This window comes from Gymnogyps californianus, chromosome 14 (genome assembly GCF_018139145.2).
Source record: "Gymnogyps californianus isolate 813 chromosome 14, ASM1813914v2, whole genome shotgun sequence".
Classification (NCBI taxonomy): Eukaryota; Metazoa; Chordata; class Aves; order Accipitriformes; family Cathartidae; genus Gymnogyps; species Gymnogyps californianus.
The window spans coordinates 2,101,354-2,123,866 of NC_059484.1; the positions used below are offsets into that span (position 1 = coordinate 2,101,354).

At 52.3% G+C, this 22,513-nt stretch overlaps 1 protein-coding gene across 1 annotated transcript in view; it reads left to right on the forward strand.

Annotated features, from left to right (window-relative positions):
* Positions 1 to 21,662, forward strand: part of SIL1 (SIL1 nucleotide exchange factor) — a 77,077-nt gene extending 55,415 nt beyond the window's left edge. Inside the window, 4 exon segments of the mRNA XM_050905209.1 lie at positions 16,154 to 16,188; positions 16,191 to 16,249; positions 18,531 to 18,695; positions 21,025 to 21,662. Coding sequence (XP_050761166.1) covers positions 16,154 to 16,188; positions 16,191 to 16,249; positions 18,531 to 18,695; positions 21,025 to 21,375 — 610 coding nt within the window. The 3' untranslated portion in view covers positions 21,376 to 21,662.
* Positions 21,663 to 22,513: the final 851 nt, after the last annotated feature.

The following is a 22,513-nucleotide window of genomic DNA, read 5'->3' on the forward strand; positions in this document are numbered from 1 at the left end:
TGATGAATGTGGTTTCCTTCAGAAGATACTAAAACTTGGTAGTTACAGAAAATTTCTGAAGAGGGAAGCTTTACATAGCGAAGAGAGGGAGAGCAGTCCTTACAGAGCTCTTCCCATTCATGCTCAGCCACCGCTTCACACAGGAGAAAAACAACCAGAAATGCCAAAGGAGAATATAAAATGGTTGATTCATGGTTAAGGAAGTCTGTCAGTACCTTAGACCTTCTAACCTTGGAGGTCCAAAGCATGTCGAAGGTCCCTGCTAGTGTCGTGCTCCAAGTTGCTGCTGGAATGGGAGAAATTTGCTGCCTGGTGAGCGTTGAGGAAGCAAAGGGCTGACTTGATGCCAGAGGAACGTGAGACCAGCAAAGCTGCTGGACCACGGACCCTGAAGCCCTTGGCCAACAGGTGTATGAGGAGGTGTGTGTGGAAGGGCATCTGTAGGATCTTGTGATAGGTGACCATGTGTTTCACTCAGCAGGGACCAAGGAGAAGACTTGATGCATTGCTTTTCAGGGCACTGGTCTGCCTGACATGCCAGTTTGCTGTGTGAAGGGGTGCTGGTAGTCACCCACACCTGCGTGGTGCCTTCCAGCACATCAGGCTACAGGTCTGCTCCCTGACAGTCACTCCATCCTCACTCCGTTTGCTCACTGGGTTAACACCTTTCAACCTTGCTAATTGTTAAAGCAATTCAAGGACTAAAATTGATAGTATCTCAGCAGAGTGTGGTCTGCTGGGCTTGTGAGGACCACCCAATGGGCAGGCTTCTGTTGCCAGTGGGGTCTTTGCCATCAAGGAAGACCATGTTGATTTTCAGCAATGCTCTAGAAGAGTTTTATAGGGGTTGCTCTGGTGTTGTGGGTGAGAAATGTGCATAGGAGAAAGAATGATCTCATGACACCTTTCATCCTGCAAGTCCCAGAGCAGCTGCATTGCCCTGTTGCAGTGAGACGTAGCCGTAGTTGGTTGAAGAGGGCAAAGAGAGGCAGCGTGCTGTTTGCGGCTCGACCCGAAGGAGTGATTTATCAGCGAGGATGCCATCGTTAACTGGTAGGACCTGTCCAAGACACTGGGTCAGCATCTCTGCTCTCGCACGGAATAGCGCCGCATGGTTGTTTGCTCAGAAGTGGCAGGGCCAGTGGTTGTATGTCATCTCCAGGAATGACAGCTCATCTGCAGGCTTGCTGCTGGCTCAGCACAGAGGCAGGGAAGAATGGCTGGCTGTAAACAATTTACTCTGTTTCCCGCATGCCGAGGGATGGGTATCAGCTGTGCTTGTTCCCAGAGACCTACACTCTGAATACGCAGGGCAGATTTGTCCTCCGTGCCTGTCACTGGGTTTATTCCAGAACTCTGAAACATAGCCAAAATAATCCGTGACCTAAACGTAGGTATGAGTGGTGTTTTTATAGAATGAAAAAAGAAAAAAAAAAAAAAATCCTTACTCCCCTCAATCTCTCCCCCAAAATGAAAAACTCCACTGGCCAAGCCCTGCAAATGAGTTTTTGTTTTTTCATATGTGCAGTGAGGAGCCAGATTTCTAAAGGCTGGCTTTCAATTTTACAGGCGTTTATTATAGGCATGAATAATTGCTGGCACTGTGCTACCACTGCTGTTGTTTGCTCTTACGGTTAGGCCAATTACATATGTAAGTCCCTGATTTACAAGCAAAAGCAGAACTAAAGTAGCTTTGTGGCCTACATTTCAAGAACGAGTAATGTGTCCACAGTCAGCTGTAGGTCCCCAGATTTGTGCTGTGAAACATGGAGGTCCATTGCCATAAATATGTGGATGCAGATTGTCCAAAGCATTATGCGACACGTGCTGTCACAGCGCAGCGTGAAGGGCATAAACATGGATGAGCATTTGAGGACCGGGAGTTTGCCCAGATTCATCCTATGGCAAGCATGCTAGAAGATTCGTGCTGCATTTGGGGAATTTACAGAGAACGCACACAGAAGAGAGAGAATTTGAACTAAACTTAATGGTTCTGCAAGATGGACTTAAACAAAGCCTGTCCAAGTCCTATTTCCCAACGTGATAATCAGTTTGTCTCCAACTCCTACTGTCCAGTGAGCCCTCCTGGGGGAGGAGAATAGATTACATCCATTGCTGAATTTCAAATTGATCAATTGAGATCAAACTGAGAATTTTTTCTTGCTTTTGCACAATAGGCAGAAGAGGAGTGGGAAGGAGGTAGGTCAGTGTGATTCTCCATGGGGTGATGGTTTCCAGACAGCTGCTCGGACAGGTCACGTCAGCCGCGATACATGTTGACCTGGACTCTACATTGCCCAGCCTGGGGAATGTCTCACCTTGCTGTGCTGGTACTACTCTATACCATCAGCTGTGGGGTAAGGTGAAGAGCCACCCCATATGGTGAGGGAGGATGAAGAGCTGTACTGATCCTCCTTGGAGTGGTGGCAAGCCGGTGTCCTTGCTGCTGGGGGGAGCAGAAAGGGGGAAGGATGTGAGTAAGGAGAGAAGGCGGCAGGACGTTTGTGGACGCTGATCTCATTGTTACAGATCAGAAGCGGATATTGTCTGCGGGAGGTAATAGCAGCTCTGCTTGGGAAGGAGGCCAGCGTTTCACACTCCAGGGGATGGCCAAGGGAGGATGATGCGCTCATGTCGTTAGTCATTAGCACAGAGCAGGCGGCTTCCTATCTCGTAGGGTTTGTGTACTCAGCTGGAGGTCGTGGCAACCTCTTTTGTGTAAATGGCCTGAAATCACTCTGACTGCTGTGTGCTGAGCTGATGGACGTTGGCAAGGAGACGCTCTACACCAGCTCAGCGCAGGGTGCTCCCATGTGGGTTTACGAGCGTCCGTCCAGGCAGAAAGCATTGGTATAGGTACCATTGATTTCTGAAGTGATGTCCTTAAGCATTTACAGCTTCCAAAGGCAGACACAGCACCCTGACACCCCCAGGGCAGGCAGACCACCCGGCAGCGTGCACCGTGCCCTCAGCAGACCCATTGGGCAGTGGCTTCCCTCTGTCCTCGGTACAGGGCAGATGGGAACGCAGACCCAGATTTGTTTACTAGGCTACGATCAACTGGGATTTTACATCCCGGCAATTACTGGCAAGTCTTCTCTCCTCCTGCGCTTTTGCAGCACATGTGTGAACTTCTGGTTGTGTCACCTTCCCGTCCTCTCTTAACAAAGTCTAGCAGTGGGAAGTGATCATCACAACTAACATTTGCGTAGCGTATGTCTTTCCACAGTTCCAGAGCGTTGAATAAATTGAACCCCGCTTCCTCCTTCACGCTTCACATTCAAGCTGTTTCTGAATCCAGGCATCTCATCTTCCACAACCACTCTCAGCTCTCAGAGCTTTCTTCTGCCCTGGTGATTAAGCCCTTATCTCCTGCCTCGCAGAAACTACCTCTGATGCCTGTATTGCTGCTGTCCATTACAGAGACAGTGTTCATCTCAAGATCTTTCTGGCTTTTCCTAATCATTTCATTGCCAGGCTAAGTCTGTCTGTTGGCTCCCTCCTCCACTGTAGCAGATGAGGGCTTTTTCTCTTTGCCTTTAGGGTCATTAAAACTTAATTGGCATGTCGGCTTTCTTTGTCAAGGTATCCGTTCTCTCCATCCGTCAGTGATGTAGGACACACTGCTAAAATTCCCTTCTTGCATAATTACCTCATTCCACTGCATCTTTTATGCAAAATGGTCCCTTCTGAACGTGCTTCCTCTCCTTGCTCCAGCCCTTTCTGAGCATCCAGTTTAGCTGTGGTACCTGCCACAGCTTTGTTTCTTATATATGCACATTAATTCATTGCATTATTACCATATTTTATTAGCTAGCTCGGTCATTTTAACTCCTTGACAGCTTGATTCAGGCATTCATAGGTGTTTCCTTCGCCCTTTCTGAAGATGGGATCCACGTCACCTAGCTTCAGTCTTCCTACATGAGTGTCCACCTGAGCTAACTATCGAGGCTCCATCTCCAACCAGGGGAGAGAGACTCCTCCAAAAGGCAAGTCATCACATCGTAAGACAGGAGTCAAAGACAGCCCCATCTCCCATGGGGCAAATCATTATTTGTGCTCGCTGCTGGTGGCCAGGAATTCCTCAGACACTTTTCAAAATAGATGCAGCCCCCTTTAGAGTGAATCTAAAGCCTTGGACTGTAGACTTGCCTTTCTGGATTAGCCCGGGCAAGCCCCGTGCAAATACAGAAACAGTGGCTGGGTCTCCAGGGATGCGTGGAGCACAGGTTGGAATGCGTCACCGAGGGAGCCCAGGCAGCTTTGTCTGAGCTCGTCTTAATTTTAGGTGTCTAATGTTAAGTGAGATGAATCTGACACTTAGACACTTAGAAAGGTTTGGGGAAATGTTTCCGTGTTATTTTGCATTTAGAAAATATAAAGGTATGTAGTGAATGTTTAAAAAAACAACAACAGTAATAACAGTAATTATAGGTGGGTGCAATTTTCCTTTATCTTTTAACTGAAGCTGCTAGAAAAATTACTGCTGTGCTGATATTTGGCAGGGACACCGATGCGAGTACCCACTTGTTTCTGAAAAATGCTGTTGGATTTTTAATGACCATCAGCAGCACAACCTTGATTTTTAAATGTCATCCTAAATGTAGCAGTTCCAGCCTCCTCTGCCGTGGCATGTGGGTGTTTGAGTAGGCATGAATCAGAAAGCAGAAAGAATTGCTGGTGCTTTCTGTGACTCCCAAGTTTTCCTCGAGGGCTTCCCACCCAGGAACTGGCTTGAATCGTCTGTGGGCTGTGGGTTGCGTTGCAGCATCGCAGTCCCTGGTCCCGTGGTGGCACTCCTGCTGTCGCTTTCCCCTTTATTAATGTGTGATTAAGTTGCTTGATGCAGAATGAGTTCATTAGATTTCTCCAGGAGCTGGTGTTCCACAGGTCATGCTTTCTGTTTATCAAAACCAGATAAATAAAAAAAGGTTTCCCAGCTTTTGCAGATGCAGCTTTTCCATTCTCTCTCCGGCTGGAAGCGTTCCCCAGGCTTCACTTTTGGAGCTGAAATCTGTGCTTGGCATTTGCAAGATGGTGATTTGCTTTTTGTAAATGGAGCAAAGTCTCATTTTTGAATCATGACTCAGTGAAACAAATCTACTTTTCTAGTCTAAAATGATTCTGATAGCACTGTTAAACCCGGTGGGACTAGGAACAGCCAGAGTTTAAAACATGACATTGCAGTGGGTGTGATTCTCCCTGTGATCCAGCATTTTCCCTTGCCTGTAGAGAAGTGGGGTGGATTGAGATGAGGCTCATAAGCGATGAGCGGGTCGGTTGTTTAAGAGCAATACGGTCCGTCGTGACGCCCAGGGGTGCTCCAGGGCACGTCCGTAAGCAAAACGGGTGGGAAATGATAGAAAGATTTGCTTGATGTAGTGCACTGCCTTCCTCGGTTACGGGAGGAATGCAGAGAGTTGCGAAACAGATGGCAGGGTTAAAATAGGACAGAGCATCGCGGAGATGCTGCTGGAAGGGAGGGAAGTGAAGTGCCTGTGCTCACACTTCGCTTTGTGTCTCGTGGAAGAGCTGAAAAGTGCCTGCGCTCCGCTGGCATTCCCAACAGGGACATGCCAGGCAAAGGCTTTCTTTTTTTTTTTTTTTTTTTTTTAATATTATTAGCATTTGTCTTAAAGAAAAATCAGCTCAAATGAGGAAGCAAACAAATAAAGCGAATAACAATCGAAGGTCTTAGCCTCGGGCCACCTTATAACGTCTCTCAAGATTATTAGTGGGATGCATTAGATAGGCACTTGCTGCCGCTGGAGAATATAAGCCAAAGTGTTAGGAGCCTGGCGGTTAGCACTAAGGCTTTCTTCTTGTGGTGCTTTCAGACAGCTTTTTGCAGTGTTTTCATGTTACCTAAGGCATGTGAATAGGTTTCATTGGAATATTTGAGTAACTTTGCATGCCTTGAATTATGCTCAGTGCAACATGGTAGATCTTGCAGGGATGCTTCTGTGCAAAGCTGCCCCGCTGCAAGTTGCTGTCGCAGAAGGGTCTTGTTCAGGGGTCCTGCAGCAGCAGCAAAGAGCTAGGTAGGACCTTGGGTGCTCCTGCGTTTGCCACCATCCTAGGCCAGTTGAGTTTTGGAGCCAGGAGGCTGGAGGCATGCAGAGAAAAGGAGGAGTGTGAAGAAGGGGAGGAGCGGGGAGGCAGGAGCCCAGCACTCACGCTTGCACCCTGGTGCTCCTGCCAATGCTTCTGGGAGCGCTTCACTTTCCTGGTGGTATTAATCCTGCGACATTGTTCTTGTTCCTTGCTGTGTTGTGATTTTTGAAAAGAAATCAACACAATTTTTGTGGGCTATGGCTAAAATGGCATGGAAATAAGTGAGTTCTGCTTGCACTCATAGAGAATCGCTTGCTTTTTATTAATGCAGCCTCTGATGAAACAGATCCTATCCTTAGGCACCGATACGCGTTTGACCTACGGTAAAATAACAGGCTTTCAGAAATGCATAGGGAGTGTTTTGTAAGCACAGCACATACAGCCTTAAGGTTGATTTATGCCTCAAAATAAAGCATTGGTTGGGGTGATTGAGCGCCAGGGAGAGTTCCTGTGATGTCCTTCTCCATGCACCGTGGAGCAGTGGCTCGCACCTACCTGGAAGGATCAGTCATTCAACACGTTGTGCTGGGAGAGAGCTCACGCAGTTCCCTTGATCGTTGCAGATGGGGCATGAGTCACCCAGTCCAGCCCTTAAATCACAGCGGGTTGACAAACCCTCCAGAGTGGACTGCACGGGCCCATCCATCACCATCAGGAGAACGGAGAAGATGGGCTAGCCTTGACAGTGCTGTTTCATACCCTTTCCTCTGCTGGCTCCTCCGGCTCCGTCCTGATAGTGTGATAGTAATAGCCCCAAGATTCCAAAAACCTTTGCTTTTTAATCATAAAATGGTTTTGTGCATCTTTGATTAAACTCGTGGAAGCTGAGCTGGCATTTGAGGCTCTTGAAAGCTGCACCCCTCCACTTGCCCTGGCGTCGGTGGGAGCTTCAGGTGCACAACCCCCTCCAAAGCAGACCAGCGAGTCACCCAGCCATCAGCACTGATGTTTGCGTAGCTGGGGGGTACGTGCTGGCACCAAAGTAAATCTCAGAGCTGGCAAAGCTAAGGGTCGGGAGAAGAGAGGGGCTCTGGGGGTGTCCTCGGGAGCCTCACGCGTGCCAGGGCGGCGGGATTCCTGCCTGGGCTTGCTTTGTTACCATGTGCAGTCTCCAGCCCGTTATCGTGGTACCTTTTTTTCTACGGATACGAATACAGGCTGTCAGTTTGTTGTTTGTGTGCGTTCAGCAGAACAATCTGGCGTGGTTGATCGTGTTATGGCACCTAAGATTTTATTGTCCAAAGTCGGTATTCACTCTTCTACTCTGCTCCGTGGAGAGGTGAGGAGGAGGAGGGGTTTTGCTGCAGCTCAACTCGGTCCCTCTGTTCACATCACTCCTCTCCGGAGCAGTCATGCTTTGGGTGACAACTCGTTTTGGTTGGCCCAAACGAGTGCCCCGGCTCCGCCACCCGCTCCCCTGTGGCTGGGACGCTGAGTCCCGGCTGCGGGGGCTTTCTGCACCCCTGCGAGGTGTCTCGCTGCAGCGGATTCGCTATTCTGTATTTTTATTTAATTACTTACTTTTACAGCTCTTCATATAAATCTAATTATCCATCTGTTATGCTACATTATGGCGCTGCAGCTCGTCTGATTTTTTTCCCTGTTCCAAAATATTAGCTGCCTTAGCCTCACCCTCCCTGGGCTTCAGCGAGCCAGCTTCCCTCCCCGTGGGGCTCCCAACGGCTCTCGACCCTGGCCACGCCGCAAGAAGTAGCTCTGCTCTACGCTTCCAGCTTGAAATCATTGTGACTGCAAAGGGCCAGAAACTCACGGTAGGTAATCCCACTTACATCGTGTATCTGAGAGCAGAGTTTGCCCCGGTTAAACCAGATGTCACTGTGTCCTCAGGGAGCTCAGGGCTTGTCCGTAATGGGACATTATAGCCCTCCTGCTTTGAGTAGGATCGTTGCAGGGCTCATAAGAAGCTCAACTATCTCTTGCTGGTGCCTGGGACGCAGATATATGGTCGGTAGCAAGCCAAGGTTCCCCCAGCTTTTCCCAGGCAGCCTTCCACACTATTTCTGCGTCTCTGGGGTGACTCATGCTCCCTCGGTTTAAGTATCACATTAGCCCATCAAAATCACAGAATCACGTACTCCGCTCCAACTTATTCTCTGCAGTTCTATTCCTCCTCTTAGCAACAAATACTCAATAACCTAATTGCTCATTAAAAACCATACTTGCATCTATGTAATTCATTATGTCACGTTGAGACGTGTTGCTCTCACAGGGATGCTGCTGCTCCCCCACTACTGTGATGAGCGCCTGGCTTGGTAGAAAGTGAGAAGGCAGCATTGCATTGAAATGGAGATTTTCATCTTCTCCGGGTTTTTTTTGTGTCTCTCCTATATTCTGTGCTTTTGAACATCTAACATGTCTTTTATGCTTCACATCTTTCGTACGAAATTGTTGTATTGTGTTGCCTATTGAAACCTAGTTTTCCTTTTGTCAGGTTTCCCCCCCTCACCCCCACTTTCTTCTTTGCTGTATTTTGATCCGCAGAACTACTTAGGGTTCCATTTTTCTGGGTGGTTTTTAATCTCCTTAAGTCATAGCTCTGAAAGCCTTTGTCTGTGATAAACTCAGGTTTGAGCTGGTGCTCAGAGAAGAGGCTTTCTAGGCCAGTTCTGCTGCGTGCGGACCTCGGTGGGTGCCTTGGGGGTGTCTGTGCTTCATCCCTGCTGCTTCTAACTCCAAATAGTCGCAGGCAGCCTTGTTGGGGTTATTTTATTATTACCCTGTACATCTCATATTGTGCGTGCAAACGTCCTTTTCGATAGCATGGGACTCTGCAATAATGGAAAGCGTCTGTGTTAATATATATTTTTGTAAGAGATTCGCCAACCCTGCACTTAAGCGTCGTTTGCTGGCATCCCACGGCAGAGCCAGGGTGGTCGTTTCAGAGGATGAGGGGGCTGCAGAATTGTTCGCATCGAGTTGTCTCAGTTATCCTCCTCTTAAGAACAAAGTTCGGAAGGAGACGTAGCCGGGCGGTGCTTACCTGGGAAGTTGCGGATTCGGAGCCGACTGGGCTCGCTGCAGCTGCTCCGCAGGCATTTCCGATGGGGATAGTTCATGCCATAGCCAGTGCTTTGAATGCAATAGGAAAGCACATTCTCCCCATGTGTCACTTCTCACTTGGACCTTTTAACGCCTTTTTTTTTTTTTTTTGTCTTAAACCTGCAATCTGTAATTCAGTCGTGCAAGTATTAACGAGCTGCTGATCATCCTGCCTCTTTTTTCTGCCCTTATTCAGAGTCTCAGATTTACAGCTATAGTTCGGGCTGGAATTACTGAATTCCAGTCAAACCTTTAAACATTGACATCGTAATGATCAGTTTTATCTCTCTATCTATTATTTGTCAGGTAATTTTAACATGAATATACTTACAAGAGCTGTCAGAAATCCTCCAAATACAGAGGCCTCTGAAAAAGTCTTTGGCCTTTTCATGTGTGAGCCTGCTTGTATTGCTTTCGGTTTCCAGGACTCACAAAAATGACCTTTTCCATCGCCTTTCAAATTCTTACCTAGGTGTGACGGTTTGAGAGGCACAAGAGGCCAGGCAAGGCTTGGAGCTGTAATGCCATCGTAGGCACATTTCAGTCCTGAGCCAATTCACTCTCTTGCGAGCAAAGCGTTGGTGCACTCTCATTTTCTTCATTAACAGGTTTTGGAGTGAAAACTGGGGAGGGGGACGGAGGGAGGGGAAGGGCAAGGTAAGCCATGCTGCCTTGCTGCCTCTTTCTGATCCTCTGGTTATAGCACAAGCTAAATAGACTATACTAAATTTTTTAGGCTGTTTCACAGACTTACAGACTTTGATCCCTGGCTTTGATTTCCCATGCGGCATCGCAGACCGCTGGTTCTGATGAGAGAAGAGACCCATTAAGTCCTGTCTAGCCCGATGATTATCATGCCTTTTCACCGTCAGGCCGGGCTTTCATCAAAGCACGAGCTCTCCAGACTTAACCTCCCTGTGCCCTGGGGAGGATGCTGGCGTAGCTCAGCAGCCGGTGACCACGAGAGCGGGTGTGCGGCCACAGCGGGACACGCTCCAGCCAGGGCAGGAGAAGTGCTGTGCTCAGCACCCTGCTCCTGCCAGGCAGGAGCATCCCCTCCATTGCACTCCCCCCTTTGCACCTCTTTTTGGTCTTTCTCTACCTGGCTTCAGCAGGGTGCTCAGAGTAAGGAGGTGACCCTTTTTTTTTTTTTTTTTCCTAGGATCTCATGTGGTTTGTACAACAAGCAGGCGAAGAAATAAATATTCTCTGTGTGTCCTTGCCAGAGCAGTAGACGCGAGGGCATTTGCCTGCCTGCCCTGCTCTGTGCTTCCGAGTCCCCAGGTCCCTCCGCACCGCTTGGCTTTCCTTTTTTTTTTTTTTTTTTTTAATTTAAATCTAATTTTGCTGCCGTATTGCAAGTTGCCACCTAACTCAAGAGCCGCTATTGCCTCAGGGCTGTGTTGCTGCTTTTCAGTCTTCCCACGCCCCTCGCGTGTGCAGTCTGGAAAAACTTTGAAAAGTCTCTCCTAAATTTGTGCATGTGTATTTGGGGTCATCCTAGGAGGAACAGGGTAAGGGTATCTCTCTTAATGGATAGTACTCTTAAAAAAAATCCCTTCAGCAAAATGGGAGCTGCTTCCATGTAAAGAGTTTGTCAGTGAAAATGGCAAAGGAGAAGCCCGTGCTGGATTTTCAGGAGCAACAGCTTCATCCCCTGTGCCGGTGCTGCTCCTTAGCATGCCCAAAACAATGTCCAGGGAGAAACGGCAGCCGTCCCACGAGTGGGTCCCTAACAGCCCAACGGCAAGGTGCGGGGGAATTGCAGCATGTGGGGGACTGCAAGCTATAGCGCGTGGGGAGGCTGTTTGGAGGGCTCTGATCCCAGCTTGTGAGACCACGTCTCCTCCAGGAAGCCTCCATCATGCTGGTGGGTTCTCTAGCCGGTCATCCCCATCCTAAGGTCTTGCTGCTTCCACAAAGAGCTTTAACGGAAGGAAAAAAAGGAAGGGCGCAAACATCCTGACCTGGCAGCTTGTAGAAGATGCTGGGTCCCATCTCTGCCTTCACCACCCGCCCAAGGCAGGACCTGCCACCGGTCACTGGCGCGCTGCGGCAACTTCATTTCAATTTTACTCCGATAGCACTGATCACAGCATGTCAGCCCTTGTTTTTATTACTTTTGTTCCCCTCTCCGTGCGCCATTGAGGCCTGTGGTGTTCTAGCAAACAAGCCTTGGCTGTAATAATTTCTGGCCCCTCGTGGGAAGTTGTAACTCCAACGCAGTGAAATATAAACTGGCAGAAAATGGACTGTTTCTTTCTGCCGTTGCGAGCTGCAGCAGGCAGGCTCAAATGGAGGTTTTCTGTTGGCTTTCCCTCCCCTGCTTTTGTGTTTTCCCCTCTCTGCCGAACGGCATGGGCACCCTCCTCCAGCCACTGAAAGGGAAACGTGCTGGGCTGATGAAACGGCACATTACGTTTGTGCTCAGCAAAGTCACAACTCCAGGAGCTTCGGAAGGAGGCAGCAGTGGGAAACATAAATGTTGTTTGTCTTGTGGTCAAAATGGTGCGTCTTTAGTGCTGCAGTGTGCTTGTGACGGTGTGGGTGGCAGCCCCATCACTGCTAGGTGAGCCCGTCTGCGGAGGTCCCTGGGAGAGGTGGGGAGAAGCAAGGAGGTCTGCAGGCAGCAGGGACGTCTTGAGTTGGATGGAGGATCAGCCTGAGTTGGGATTTGAAAGCACAGAGAGTAGACCATAGTCTACACGCTGGGAAAGAGGGTATTGTCTCCAGGATCTGTATCGAGAGGGTCTGGTGGCCCGTGCCCAGAGCTGTTCAGAGGTTCTCTCACAATCTGGGATGGATGGCCCAGGTCTCAAGAAGTTCAGGAACTTCTGCTGAAGAACAAAGCCCACCTTGCAAGGGACAGAGCTTTCTCAGGAGCTCCTCAGAGACGATAGCATGGGCACCTGCGGGCAGTAGAGATTCCTGCCGGTCTCCCCAAGCTTTTCACCCCTGCTCAACGCATCTTGGCCAGCATGAACACCAGCAGCTTGCACGTTAACCCCAACCTGTCCCAGCGCCCAGGCAGTTTCTGGCATGGATCAAACACGATGAGCCTGTACCCAGCCTTGTTTTCTACTCTTCAGGAACAGAATGAGAGAGAGATGGATGTGATGGACGCGGGCAACGTGGCTGGGCGGCACGAGGACCTCAGAAGTGCGGTGAGGGCCACATCTGGAGGGGATGTGGTGTGACCCCGCAGTTGGGGTGGGTCCTCCCAGGGCAAACTGGGGCTGTTTAGCACAGGGGGGTCTTTCTTGGGAAGCTGCTTGAACCCGAGCACAGCGCTTATGTCGAGTCCCCATAGCCTTGTGGCTGTTCCTCACCCAGGTTTGAGGCTGGTTAATCTCATCCGTTGAGTGCACCCAAATCTCTGCCATCACTGTAGTATCACGGGATGTCACCGTAGGCTGTATTCCATTCCTGTCCCAGCCTCGGAGTTTCATTTCAGCGAATTTCGTTGCTGGTGCCACCATCCCTTTATCCATTAGCAGATTAGCACGGGTTGAATTTCCCATGCGAGCGCTCCACAGTCTGTCTCATTGTATTTATTTTGTTCAGGCTGCTTTTCCCTGGGCTTGACAGTGTAATTTGTACAGATCTGTGCTGAGTTTTCCAAACCTTCAAATGAGCTTGTTTGTTAGTGTGAAGCCCAGACTATTGATAGTAGAGACATTAAACAACAGAAACATTGAGAAGTGAGCAGCACACCTACCATCCAGGAAGGCTTCGTAACCTCTAGAGGTGCTCCTTGGCAAAAACTCCATGCTTCAGAGATTTTAATTACATCTAATCCGCCAGGTGACCAGTCAAGCATTAAAAGGCATACCAATTTTTCAGTTGCGTCCCTTGCTGCAGAGTTTTTATTATTTATTTTAGATAAATGTGACAAAAGGACTTGGATATCCCAAACTTAACGTTTTTCTTGAATGGCACTAAGAGGCCTCTGGCATAGGAGATTCTCCTTTCAGTGCAGTTATACTCAGAAAAGTGCCTGCCTGCAAGCTTGTTCTTTACTTACTCTGGTTTCCCTTGCCCAGAGTGACTTGCATGTAAAGTTTGGTCAGGTTTTCAGATCAGAAGTTGTATTTTCTGAGTGTCAGAGTTGCCAGCTCCTACTTGGGGTCTGGAAATGCAGCTGGGGTTTCTTTGCCTCTCATTCACACCGATCACGGAGCCCCGGCATTGAAAACATGCCTGACAGCGTGGCTGATGATGTGCCAGGCAAAGCTGAACCTCTGTGCCGTGACTTCCCCCAGAAAAGCTCGAAGCAGAAACAAGCACAACCCAACTGTACACAGACAAAGGCAGAGACCAAAGCTGTCATCTGGAAAAACAGAGCTAGAGAAAAACTCTTCTTCCCCCTCCTGCCTGGTTTGCAGCGGAGCTTGTCACAGCAGGAGGGCTATGGCTCTGCATCTCCTGTAGTGGCTGGGTGGGTTTTGGAGATGCGCAGGGCTCTGATCACAGCCCCAGTGGCTCTGCTCGTGTTGCCTGCCTCTGCAGGAGAAGGTTTTGTGCTGTTGTGGTGAGCGCGGCTGTGCACAGCCATCCCAGCTTGAGCACCGGCTGTGCCCAGCTCACTGCGGAGGGCACCTTCAGTGACCTTGGGACGTATTGCTTCTCGCTGCTGTGTTTCCTTGCTGCCTTCTGGGTGTTGCGTCTCTGGACTCCCAAAGGAGTCTAATCACAAGCCCTGGATATGTCTGGCTTATACATCCATCTGGACCGAAAGGAGGTGCAGGATTTGTTCACTTCTGTAGGGTAGATGTTCCTTATCTCTGGCTCTTTTCAGGCGAGGGTCACACTTAGCACCTTTCCTCCTGCTGAGGTATGTTAGACGGGTCTTCAGCCAACCCCTGGGTGCTCTGGGAGCTGTTTGTCCTCCATCCCACCGTTGTACTCTTCCCATCTTTGCCCTGGAAGAAGTTGCTGAGGCTGGATGGGGTGCCGTGATGCTGCAGGGCTGCAGCACCGTCCCTGTGCTGGAGGGGCCGTGGCTGTCCGTGTGACTGCAGGTAGGGCTGGAGATGAGAGCAGTGGTTGTCGTCTGGGGGAAAATTGCCTTGGGTCCAGGGCTTGCCTGGGGGCAGCTGAAGGTTTTGGGGCTGATGCTGTTTGCTTGCGTTGACTCCTCACTCTCCAAAATCAGAGCCCAGGCCAGGCCATCAGAGATGCCATCACTGCTCTGCAGGAAGAGGGAGTTGGCCACTTGGGTCATTTTCCACCATGTCGAGGTGGAAAATAAAACCCTGTTACTGCAGGAGGAGAGACTGTTGCGCTTGTTGACATGGTGAGGATGGGGGATAAACACATCTTGGTAGGTGCATCAGGTCCCACCTGGACCCAGGCACTACCAGAAGCTGGTTTGCTCCCAGGGATGCTGGGGCTGCCACAGTGCTGGCACACGGGGGTCTGTGGGCACATGTGCAGACCATGCTGCGAAAATCTCTTCTGCAGGAGGATCCTGAAGCTTCTGGGTTTGTTCTTTCTCCTTCCTGCCCTGTGCGGGCAGGTTGCAGATGTCCCCCTCCTCGGCAGGGTGCCTGCGCCATGGCTCTGCCTGGGTGCCTGCCGCAGCAAGTGGGGAGGAAGGAGAAATCAAAGGTGGCTTTCAACAAACCCCCTTTTCCTGCCTTGAGGTCAGCCTGGTAATCGCAGTCGGGAACCTGCACACCAGATCTGCTGCCTCTGAGCCGTGGATGACTCCTAATGGTGTGAGAAGCAAAGCCTGGATGGAGCAGGGAGGGTTGGAAAGATTGCCTGGCACCTTGGTTGACAGAGAGGAGCTTAGTGTTTTGCTGTATTGCTGGGACCCATAGGTTTAATTCAAAGCTGCTCCCTGCCCAAGTCTATTTGTCTTCTGTTTTTGTTTTTTTATAACCCTGTCTGCCTCTGTCTCTCTTATTTCTTGGATGATGCTTGGCACTGGCTGCTCCAGCAGCTTTCTGGTAGCAGTAAGAGCTGTGAGTGTTTTGCTGTAGCAGGGACGCGTGACCTTTGTCTGGCCGCAGTGCAATTGCTGGTTCAAAGTTGAGCAAAGGCTGTGAAGTGCTGGAGCTCTTCCTCGGAGCGCGAGAGACCTGGGATCAGGGACGTAGACAGCCGGTACGTCGTGCTCCGACTGTGAAAGCCCTGCCAAAGAGAGAGCCTGTAGCATCTAACCTCTCCACCAGCTTCAAAGATGTACTAGAAGTGGGTTTGCAAAGCGTCTGCGTGGCCGAGGTGCCCCTGCCCGGGCAGCCAGTACACAGGGGCAGCGCGGATGGCAGGCAAGGCTTGTCTTCGTCTGCCTGCACCTAGGATAGCTGTTCACATCCAGACCTGAAAGTTTAGCCTGGCTCTTGCAGACAGAAGGATGCATTTAGCCATTTATAGTCCTTGGAGAAAAGCATTTCAAGCAAGAGGTGTGTGGGTGTTGAGCCCAGGCATAATTTGTGATTCAGAGGCGCTGGGGACAAGCAGGACCTTCCTCCAGGTGAGCTGGAGGGCTGGTGCTGCAGCACAGGAGTGTTTAAATAAATCAGCATGTTAACAGCAAGCAAGGAGTGGGTGAGAGGGGGAAAGCGAGAGCCAAAATAAAAGGCTCTTAAGGAATAGATGCGATGCAAAGCGAGAGGATTAATAGCTGCGAGAGAAACACAGGGGAGGGCTGCTTGCCAGGGGAAGATGGTTAGGATGTGGGCACATGGTGGGGTGATGTGGACGGCCCGGCGTGCCCTTCCCCAGGCCCGTTGCCATTGCTTCAGGCTGCATCGGTCATGTGCTGTGTTTGAGGTGGCCTGCAGGGCTTCGCACCTTCTCCGTAACCACGAACGGCAGTCGGTGGGAGCCGGGGGGGTTTGCTCTGGCATCAGGCTCGACTGACCCTCGTTTGTGTCCGCTGCAGGGTGCTGCCTCAGACAGACCCGGAGTCTGTCCCACCCTGCCATGCCCCACTCTGTTGGTGACCTGCCTTTTGCTTTTTGCCCTGCAGCAACCCCAAAGTCCAGATAGAAGCAATCGAGGGGGGGCACTGCAGAAGCTCCTGGTTATTCTGGCTACGGAACAACCCCTGGCTGTCAAGAAGAAGGTGAGCGAGTGGGGATGCACCTCTGGGTAAAGCCGTTTTTGTGCTGAGCTCGATGTAAACGCTTCTCGGGACATCGCTGACATCGTGAGAGTGTGGGATCCTGCGCTGCTCCCCACGCTGGGTGGGCTTTGCTCCCCAGGGGTGCAGGAGAGTGGCCATGGGTGCCAGACCACCCCAGCAGCCCTGGCTGGCCGGTGCCCGCTGGCCTCCCGGCGCTGTGGGTCTCACCCCCGCTGCCAGCAGCGGCACGCACGGCAGCTCTGCCAGCCACGCCGGGGACAGGGCTCGGTGCTGCGGCTCCTCTGGGAGGAAAGGCGAGGGTCCCCATGGCAGGCGTAACGATCAGAGGCTAACAAACATGGGAGCTGACGTTTGGAAGGAGCTAATTGCTGGAGCCCCGTGTCCTGCCTTTGGCAGTGGCTTTGAAGCCAGCCGAGCAGCGCCGAGAGCCCCCAGCCAAATGTGCAGCGCTGTCTGTCGGGGTGGGGGCTTCCTCGCCGCCTCCCTCCCTCCCTCTCTCCTCGCCGTACTCCCTGAAGCATGAGATCTCATTACCCTCGCTTTAGCGTGTGATGCCGCCTCTGTTTACGGGCCGTAAAATTATCTAGCTGCTCCCGAAAACCCAGCCCCACCGTTTAACATGGTGACCTCCTGTGAGAGGGGGTTCGGCAGGGTGAGGGAACCACCAGCTCTCTCATTCGTCTTTAACGGACCTGCTGTTGTGCAAACAGCGGTGTGCTGCCAGTGTTTTAACAAGCTCCCACAAACACGTTCCCCTTTAGTCCATGGTAAGAGTCCTCGAGTGAGTGAAAGGCATGGGAGAGGCTGGGGAACCCCTTTGCTTTTGGCCCCGGGTGTGAGGAGATGCTGGCTGGAGAAGTGCACCACAGGATGCTCCATTCTCAGAAACTCCTCCCAGGAGTGCCCAAGGCTCAATCCGAAGCTCATTTTGGGGTGGGCGTGCAGAGACCCTCACTAGCATTGCTTGAACCCCTGGGTGGTGGGTGCAGGACAGTTCTTTCCAGTGAGCCTGAACGCATCCTGCCGGCAACCCCTGGAGAAGAACAAGAGGGATGAGCTCAGTATTGTCCACATTCACATGCGGCCTTACAAGAGCCTCCGAGGGTTGAACCCCCTTTTCCAGGAGGACAGAGGCTTTTAATTTCCAGTTCCCATGCTGTGTATGGTCTCCCATCCCTCTCCAGGCCAGGATCCCAAGGACAGGTCAGTGCCCCAGCCCCTTCCGCACAGGGCAGCAGCTCCGGTGGGTTTTCCGCCCTGGCTCTCGCAGCGGTGTGCAGCAGCGAGGCCAAAAGTGCATTTCTTCCCTCCCCTGTCCTTTGGCCTATGGTTAGAAAAGGAGACGGAAACATCCTCCAATTCACCAGCGGCAACTCGGAAGATGGAAAATAGAAACCAATGGGACTGGGGAAGACGTGGCTGTCAGCTCGGATCTGTCCGTGGAGAGCGGGGATGCATGGTCCACCTCGGTGTGTGGAGGAGCCAGCTCTGCTCACTGGCAGGCACCCAGATGAGCATCCCCGTCCCCGCTCGGGCAGCAGCCCTGCCCCGGGCAGTGTCAGCCGTCCCCTCTGCAAACCGCAGTTGTCAAAACCAGACGAGTGTAAGATTCAGCCGGTTGGCCCCTAATTGCCTCCTCGGTGTTAATCCTGTGCCACTCAAGGCCCAGGAGGCAAGTGCGGGCGTGCTGGTGTCTCTCGCTGGCGGTGCGTGGTGCTGCACCATGAACAGACCCTGTTTTGGGGCTATGTCCTGGGAAAACATCATGGTCTTGTCCTCTGGCCGCGTGGGTGCAAGGGAGATGACGTTCCCCAGGCGTCCAAATCATCTCGAGGGGATCAGGCTCTGCTGAGTGGTGCTGGCCCGCCTTCGCCCTGTCCTTAGCCCATAGCTGGGCTCTGTACCGAGGACCGGTGGGGGTGAACTGTGAGGAGAAGTGATGGCATTGGGTCTGTTCAGGTGCTGGCCTCAGGTCCCTCTGGGTTATCGTTCTAGTAAACGCGGTGACAGTCCAGGCTGGAGTTTGGGTGGAAGTCACCCAAGTTCGGGCAGCCTCGCAGTGCCGGAGAGGGTTGGGATCAGGACAAAAGGGGACTCTTGGAGATGCACCTCAGCAAGGAGAGGTTTGAATGCATCTGCTGGGGAGCTCCGCACAAATGGGTTGGAGCGTGTTTCTCCTGTCCCCATGGGATGCCATGGAGAGGCTGCGCCAAATGCGGTGGCCGTGGCCACTGTGCTGATGGACCTCTCTCCCCGCCAGGCTCTCTTCGCGCTGTCCTCCATGCTGAGACACTTCCCCTACGCCCAGCAGCAGTTCCTCAAGATGGGCGGCCTCCAGGTCCTCAGGAGCCTCTTCAGGCAGAAGGGGATGGAGACCCTCCACGTCCGTGTAGTGACGCTCCTGTACGACCTCATCATGGAGAAGGTGAGGAGCCGGGCGGGAGGGGACGGGACCCAGCCAGGCACTCCCCACCTTCACCCCCTCACCGAGCCAAAGGGGCCATCGATCATCCTCGCAGGACGAGGGTGAGGAGGGGCTGATCCAGCATCGGTGCTGGTCCGTGCTGTTGGGGTGAATTCCCTCCAGCCCACGGGCCACTGCTGCGGGGGAGGAGTGCCTGGGAGAGCCCAGAGCGAGCTTAAATCTTTATTTTTCATTAAATCGCCATCGCTGTTTCCACCCAAGGGCGTTTAAATAACAAAATGGCAAGGACCTGAGTAGGGAAAATAGGCGCTGGACTGCAGCGGGCTCGGCTGCGGCGTCCAGCCACCCGCTGCCAGGCGAGTGCCCGGGGACCAGCCGCCGCTGCTGTGCCCCTGCCTGCTGGAGAGGCCCTTGCCTGCCTGCACGTCCCTCGCTGGAGCTAAGCCCGCAACGTTAAGTGTTTTATTTTCAAATACCTTGGATTATTGCTGTAAATGTCAGTTTAAAACCCGTCTTTCCTTGCCATCGCTTGTTGTTTAGTCTGTGTGTTTCTCTTACTCCAGAGAATGGAAATTAAATCCACTTTCGCTCAGTTTATAGCCAATTTGCCCTGCAGATTATTACTGCTGTAATACTTGGGTTTCAGGCACCGCAGAGCAATGTCTGCGTTTCAAAACAGTTGTTTTCCAGGAGACTTTGTAAAGGTGCAAATTATTTTAGCAGGTCTGAAATCTTATCAGGCGCTGGCTCTAACGCACAGCGATCCTGTCTGTCTGCTCGCATGGAAAGGGAGCGTACGTGGGGCATTTTACCCAAACCGTTCCCGTTCGCTCCTGCTGCACGTTTTACAGCCGCCCCTCCGGCAGCCCCATCTGTTCCCAGCTCCGCTGTGGCTGGGGGCAGTCCGCAGGCCCGGCAAATCTTTGGGTTTATGTTAAAACAATGAGTTTTCGCTGCCCTTCGGACTGGGAATGCTGTGTATCAATCCCAGCCCCTTCATGGAAGAGATGGGAGAGCCCTTGGTGCCCGGTGGGGAGCAGGGCTGGTCCGAGCGGAGGTGGCAGATTTGGGGTGGGCTGGGTGACGGTCGAATAGGTTGGTTTGAAAATCGTAAACTGCCATCGGCAGCTCTCTGCGCTGAAGCACGAATTGCCAGGGCTCTGAAGGGCTTTTCCTGCTGCCTTCTTTCCTTTTCACCCCAAATCCTGCGTGGCCAGCGGGGGTTTAGCAGGCAGCCCTTCTCGGGTGACTGGGAGAGGGGAGGTCTCCTCGGCGTTGTCCCTCCTTGTCCCCGCCATGTCCCGCAAATCAGTGGGATAAAACAGCACGACCAAGCTCCCCGCAGCAGCCGCCCAGGGCACGGCAGGAGTCCGCTGCCAAGCTGATGGTCAGAGAAAATGTTACGGGCGCCCTCGGGGGACCCAAGCAGCCCCTGGGGATGGGGTTGTCCGATCGCTTCTCGCGGCAGCTCCTGGGAACGCTGGCTGCCCTCTCCCTTCCCCAGGGCTGGATTTCTGCTCAGCAACCTCGCAGAAGCCCTCATCTGCCTTCAGCAGTCCGAGACGAGCAGCCCTGCGTTACGTAGAACGAATTAATGAAGCGCAGACGTAGTCATTATCACAGGGGGCCACCAGCCAAGCCAGGAGGATCCACTGGGGGAATGGAGCCTGTTTGGGGAATTTCACGCTATCCACAGCCGCTCCACCACCCAAGCCCCGAAGGGTGTCGGGGTGGTGGTGGGAGGTTTCCCTTTCTCCCCCCGGCCGCAGCACTGCTCAGGGCAGGTCTCCCTCGCTGAGAAGGGAGCCGGCAGCCCTGCCTGCCCCCGTCCCTGTGGGCACCTTTCTGCCTTCAGCACCGTCCCTGCAGAATTTCAGTATTCGGGGTTTTCTGGATGAGGCTGGGAGGGGAAGGTCTGGCTGTGGCTGGAGGAGACAGAGATCTCCATCTCTTTCGTAAGAGCAGCACGAAGCCAAGCGGTGGTTGTTGGGTGCTGAAGGAGCCTGTCCAGCAGCCCAAAGCAGCAGACCCAGAGACTTTACAGGTCTTCTGCTGAACTTCCTTCCCCTTGAGTCCCCTTTCAGGGCCGTGTGATACTGAAACTCCTGGTCACTGAGAGTTTTCCAGGGTGGGCAACCAGCCCCTGTGGCCAACTTCATGCACGGGCAACAGGGAGCCAGGACACAACCTCGTCTTGGTTTTCTGTTGCAAGTCACCTTCCAAGGCAGGTGTTACGGGGCGTGCATCCTCCTCTCCCGTGATGTGTCACCTCCTGGGAGCAGTTGCTCTCTGATAGGGATGTTAATCCACGTTCCACCGCTTCCCACAGATGCTGCTTGAGGACTCACAGCACGGAGATCAAGTGGAAGAGAAAATCCAGCAGTACCGGCAAGTCAAGCTGGTGCCGGCGGTGGTGGAGCAGGACTGGTGCGTGGTCGTTTCCAATCTGCTGGCCGTGCCGGAGCACGACACTCGGGAGAAGGTTCTCAAGATGGTTGGCGTGCTGATGGCCTTCTGCAAGGAGCGCTACCGCGGGGACCAGGCCCTCGGCACCACCCTCAGCCTCCTGCGCAGCGAGTACGAGGAGCTGGCGGCAGAAGAGCAGAGGGAAGGTGACAAAGACGGCTATTTCAAGGAACTCCTTGGCTCTGTCAATACCATCATTCAGGAATTAAGATGAAAATAGCTGTAGATTCAGTTCAATTCCATATAATTCAGTGAGTTTTGATGGCACCAGTGTAAATGCACTTTTGAATAAACTGCTGGACTAAATGAGATCCCACCACTGGGCAAGTGTGCCAACAGCTGCATTATCAAAACACAGGCGTCTGGGGGAGTGTCGTCTTTTGCATGGGTACTGCTGGAAAAATAGAGGTATATACGTTAGAGGGAACGAGGTAGAGTCTCAGCTTCCGTTGCCTCCAACCATGGTACCTTATGAGTGTTCTCAATCCGTCTGCAGGATTTTTTGGGGTGGGAAGGACTGAGGGATGTGGGACTGTCCTTGTTAGGCAACTCTGCTGCACAAAGGGAAGCGTTTGTTCCCGCAGCCCTGATCTGCCTTTGTTCTTGCCTGGCGATGACCCGCCGTGTCTGTGATCTTTTATTTGCTTCTGTATAATGCGCCTCGGCACTCAGACAGCACCGTTTGCCTCTGGAATGTTTTGTGCTTGTACAGGAGGACGGAGTGTCATTTCCTTGAAACGTTGGTTGGAGGGGCTCTCCGGAGGTCTCTAATCCAGCCTTCGCTCGGAGCAGGACTATCCCTCAGTCAAGTCAGCGTGGCCGTGACCGCCTCCAAGAAGCCCAGCCCCACCACCCCCTCTGCGTAGGTCGTGTAGCTCCACCGTGGCAGCTCTCCTGCAGCCCCTCGCTGCTTGGAGGCCAGCCACGTCCCAGTGGTCTGGGGGTCAAAACATCTATCCAAGCCCTGGTGTGGTACAGCCATGGAACCGCTCCTGCCACTGCAGGGACTACCCAGCTGGTGAAGCACACTTTGCCCTCCAACAAACCATTGAGTTTTTCCACTTGCATTGTTCTTGTCTTCGGAGATGGCTTCCAAGACGATCTCTAGGGATTGAGGGTGGCCAGCCAAGGATTTTTCAGCCGTGATGTACAGCACGCTCTCCTTGCTGGGCTGGGCATCGCCCTTCACACACCTCTTCCAGTTGCAGCTTCTCCTCTCTTCCCTCTAGGCTCAGGTCCCCTTTCGCCATGAACCTCCTTTGAGGTCCTCCTCACGCTGGATGGTCCATTGGGGAAGATGTTCTGCTCTCTCCCCCGTCGGGCTGATTCTGTCTCCCCACGTCATCCTTCCT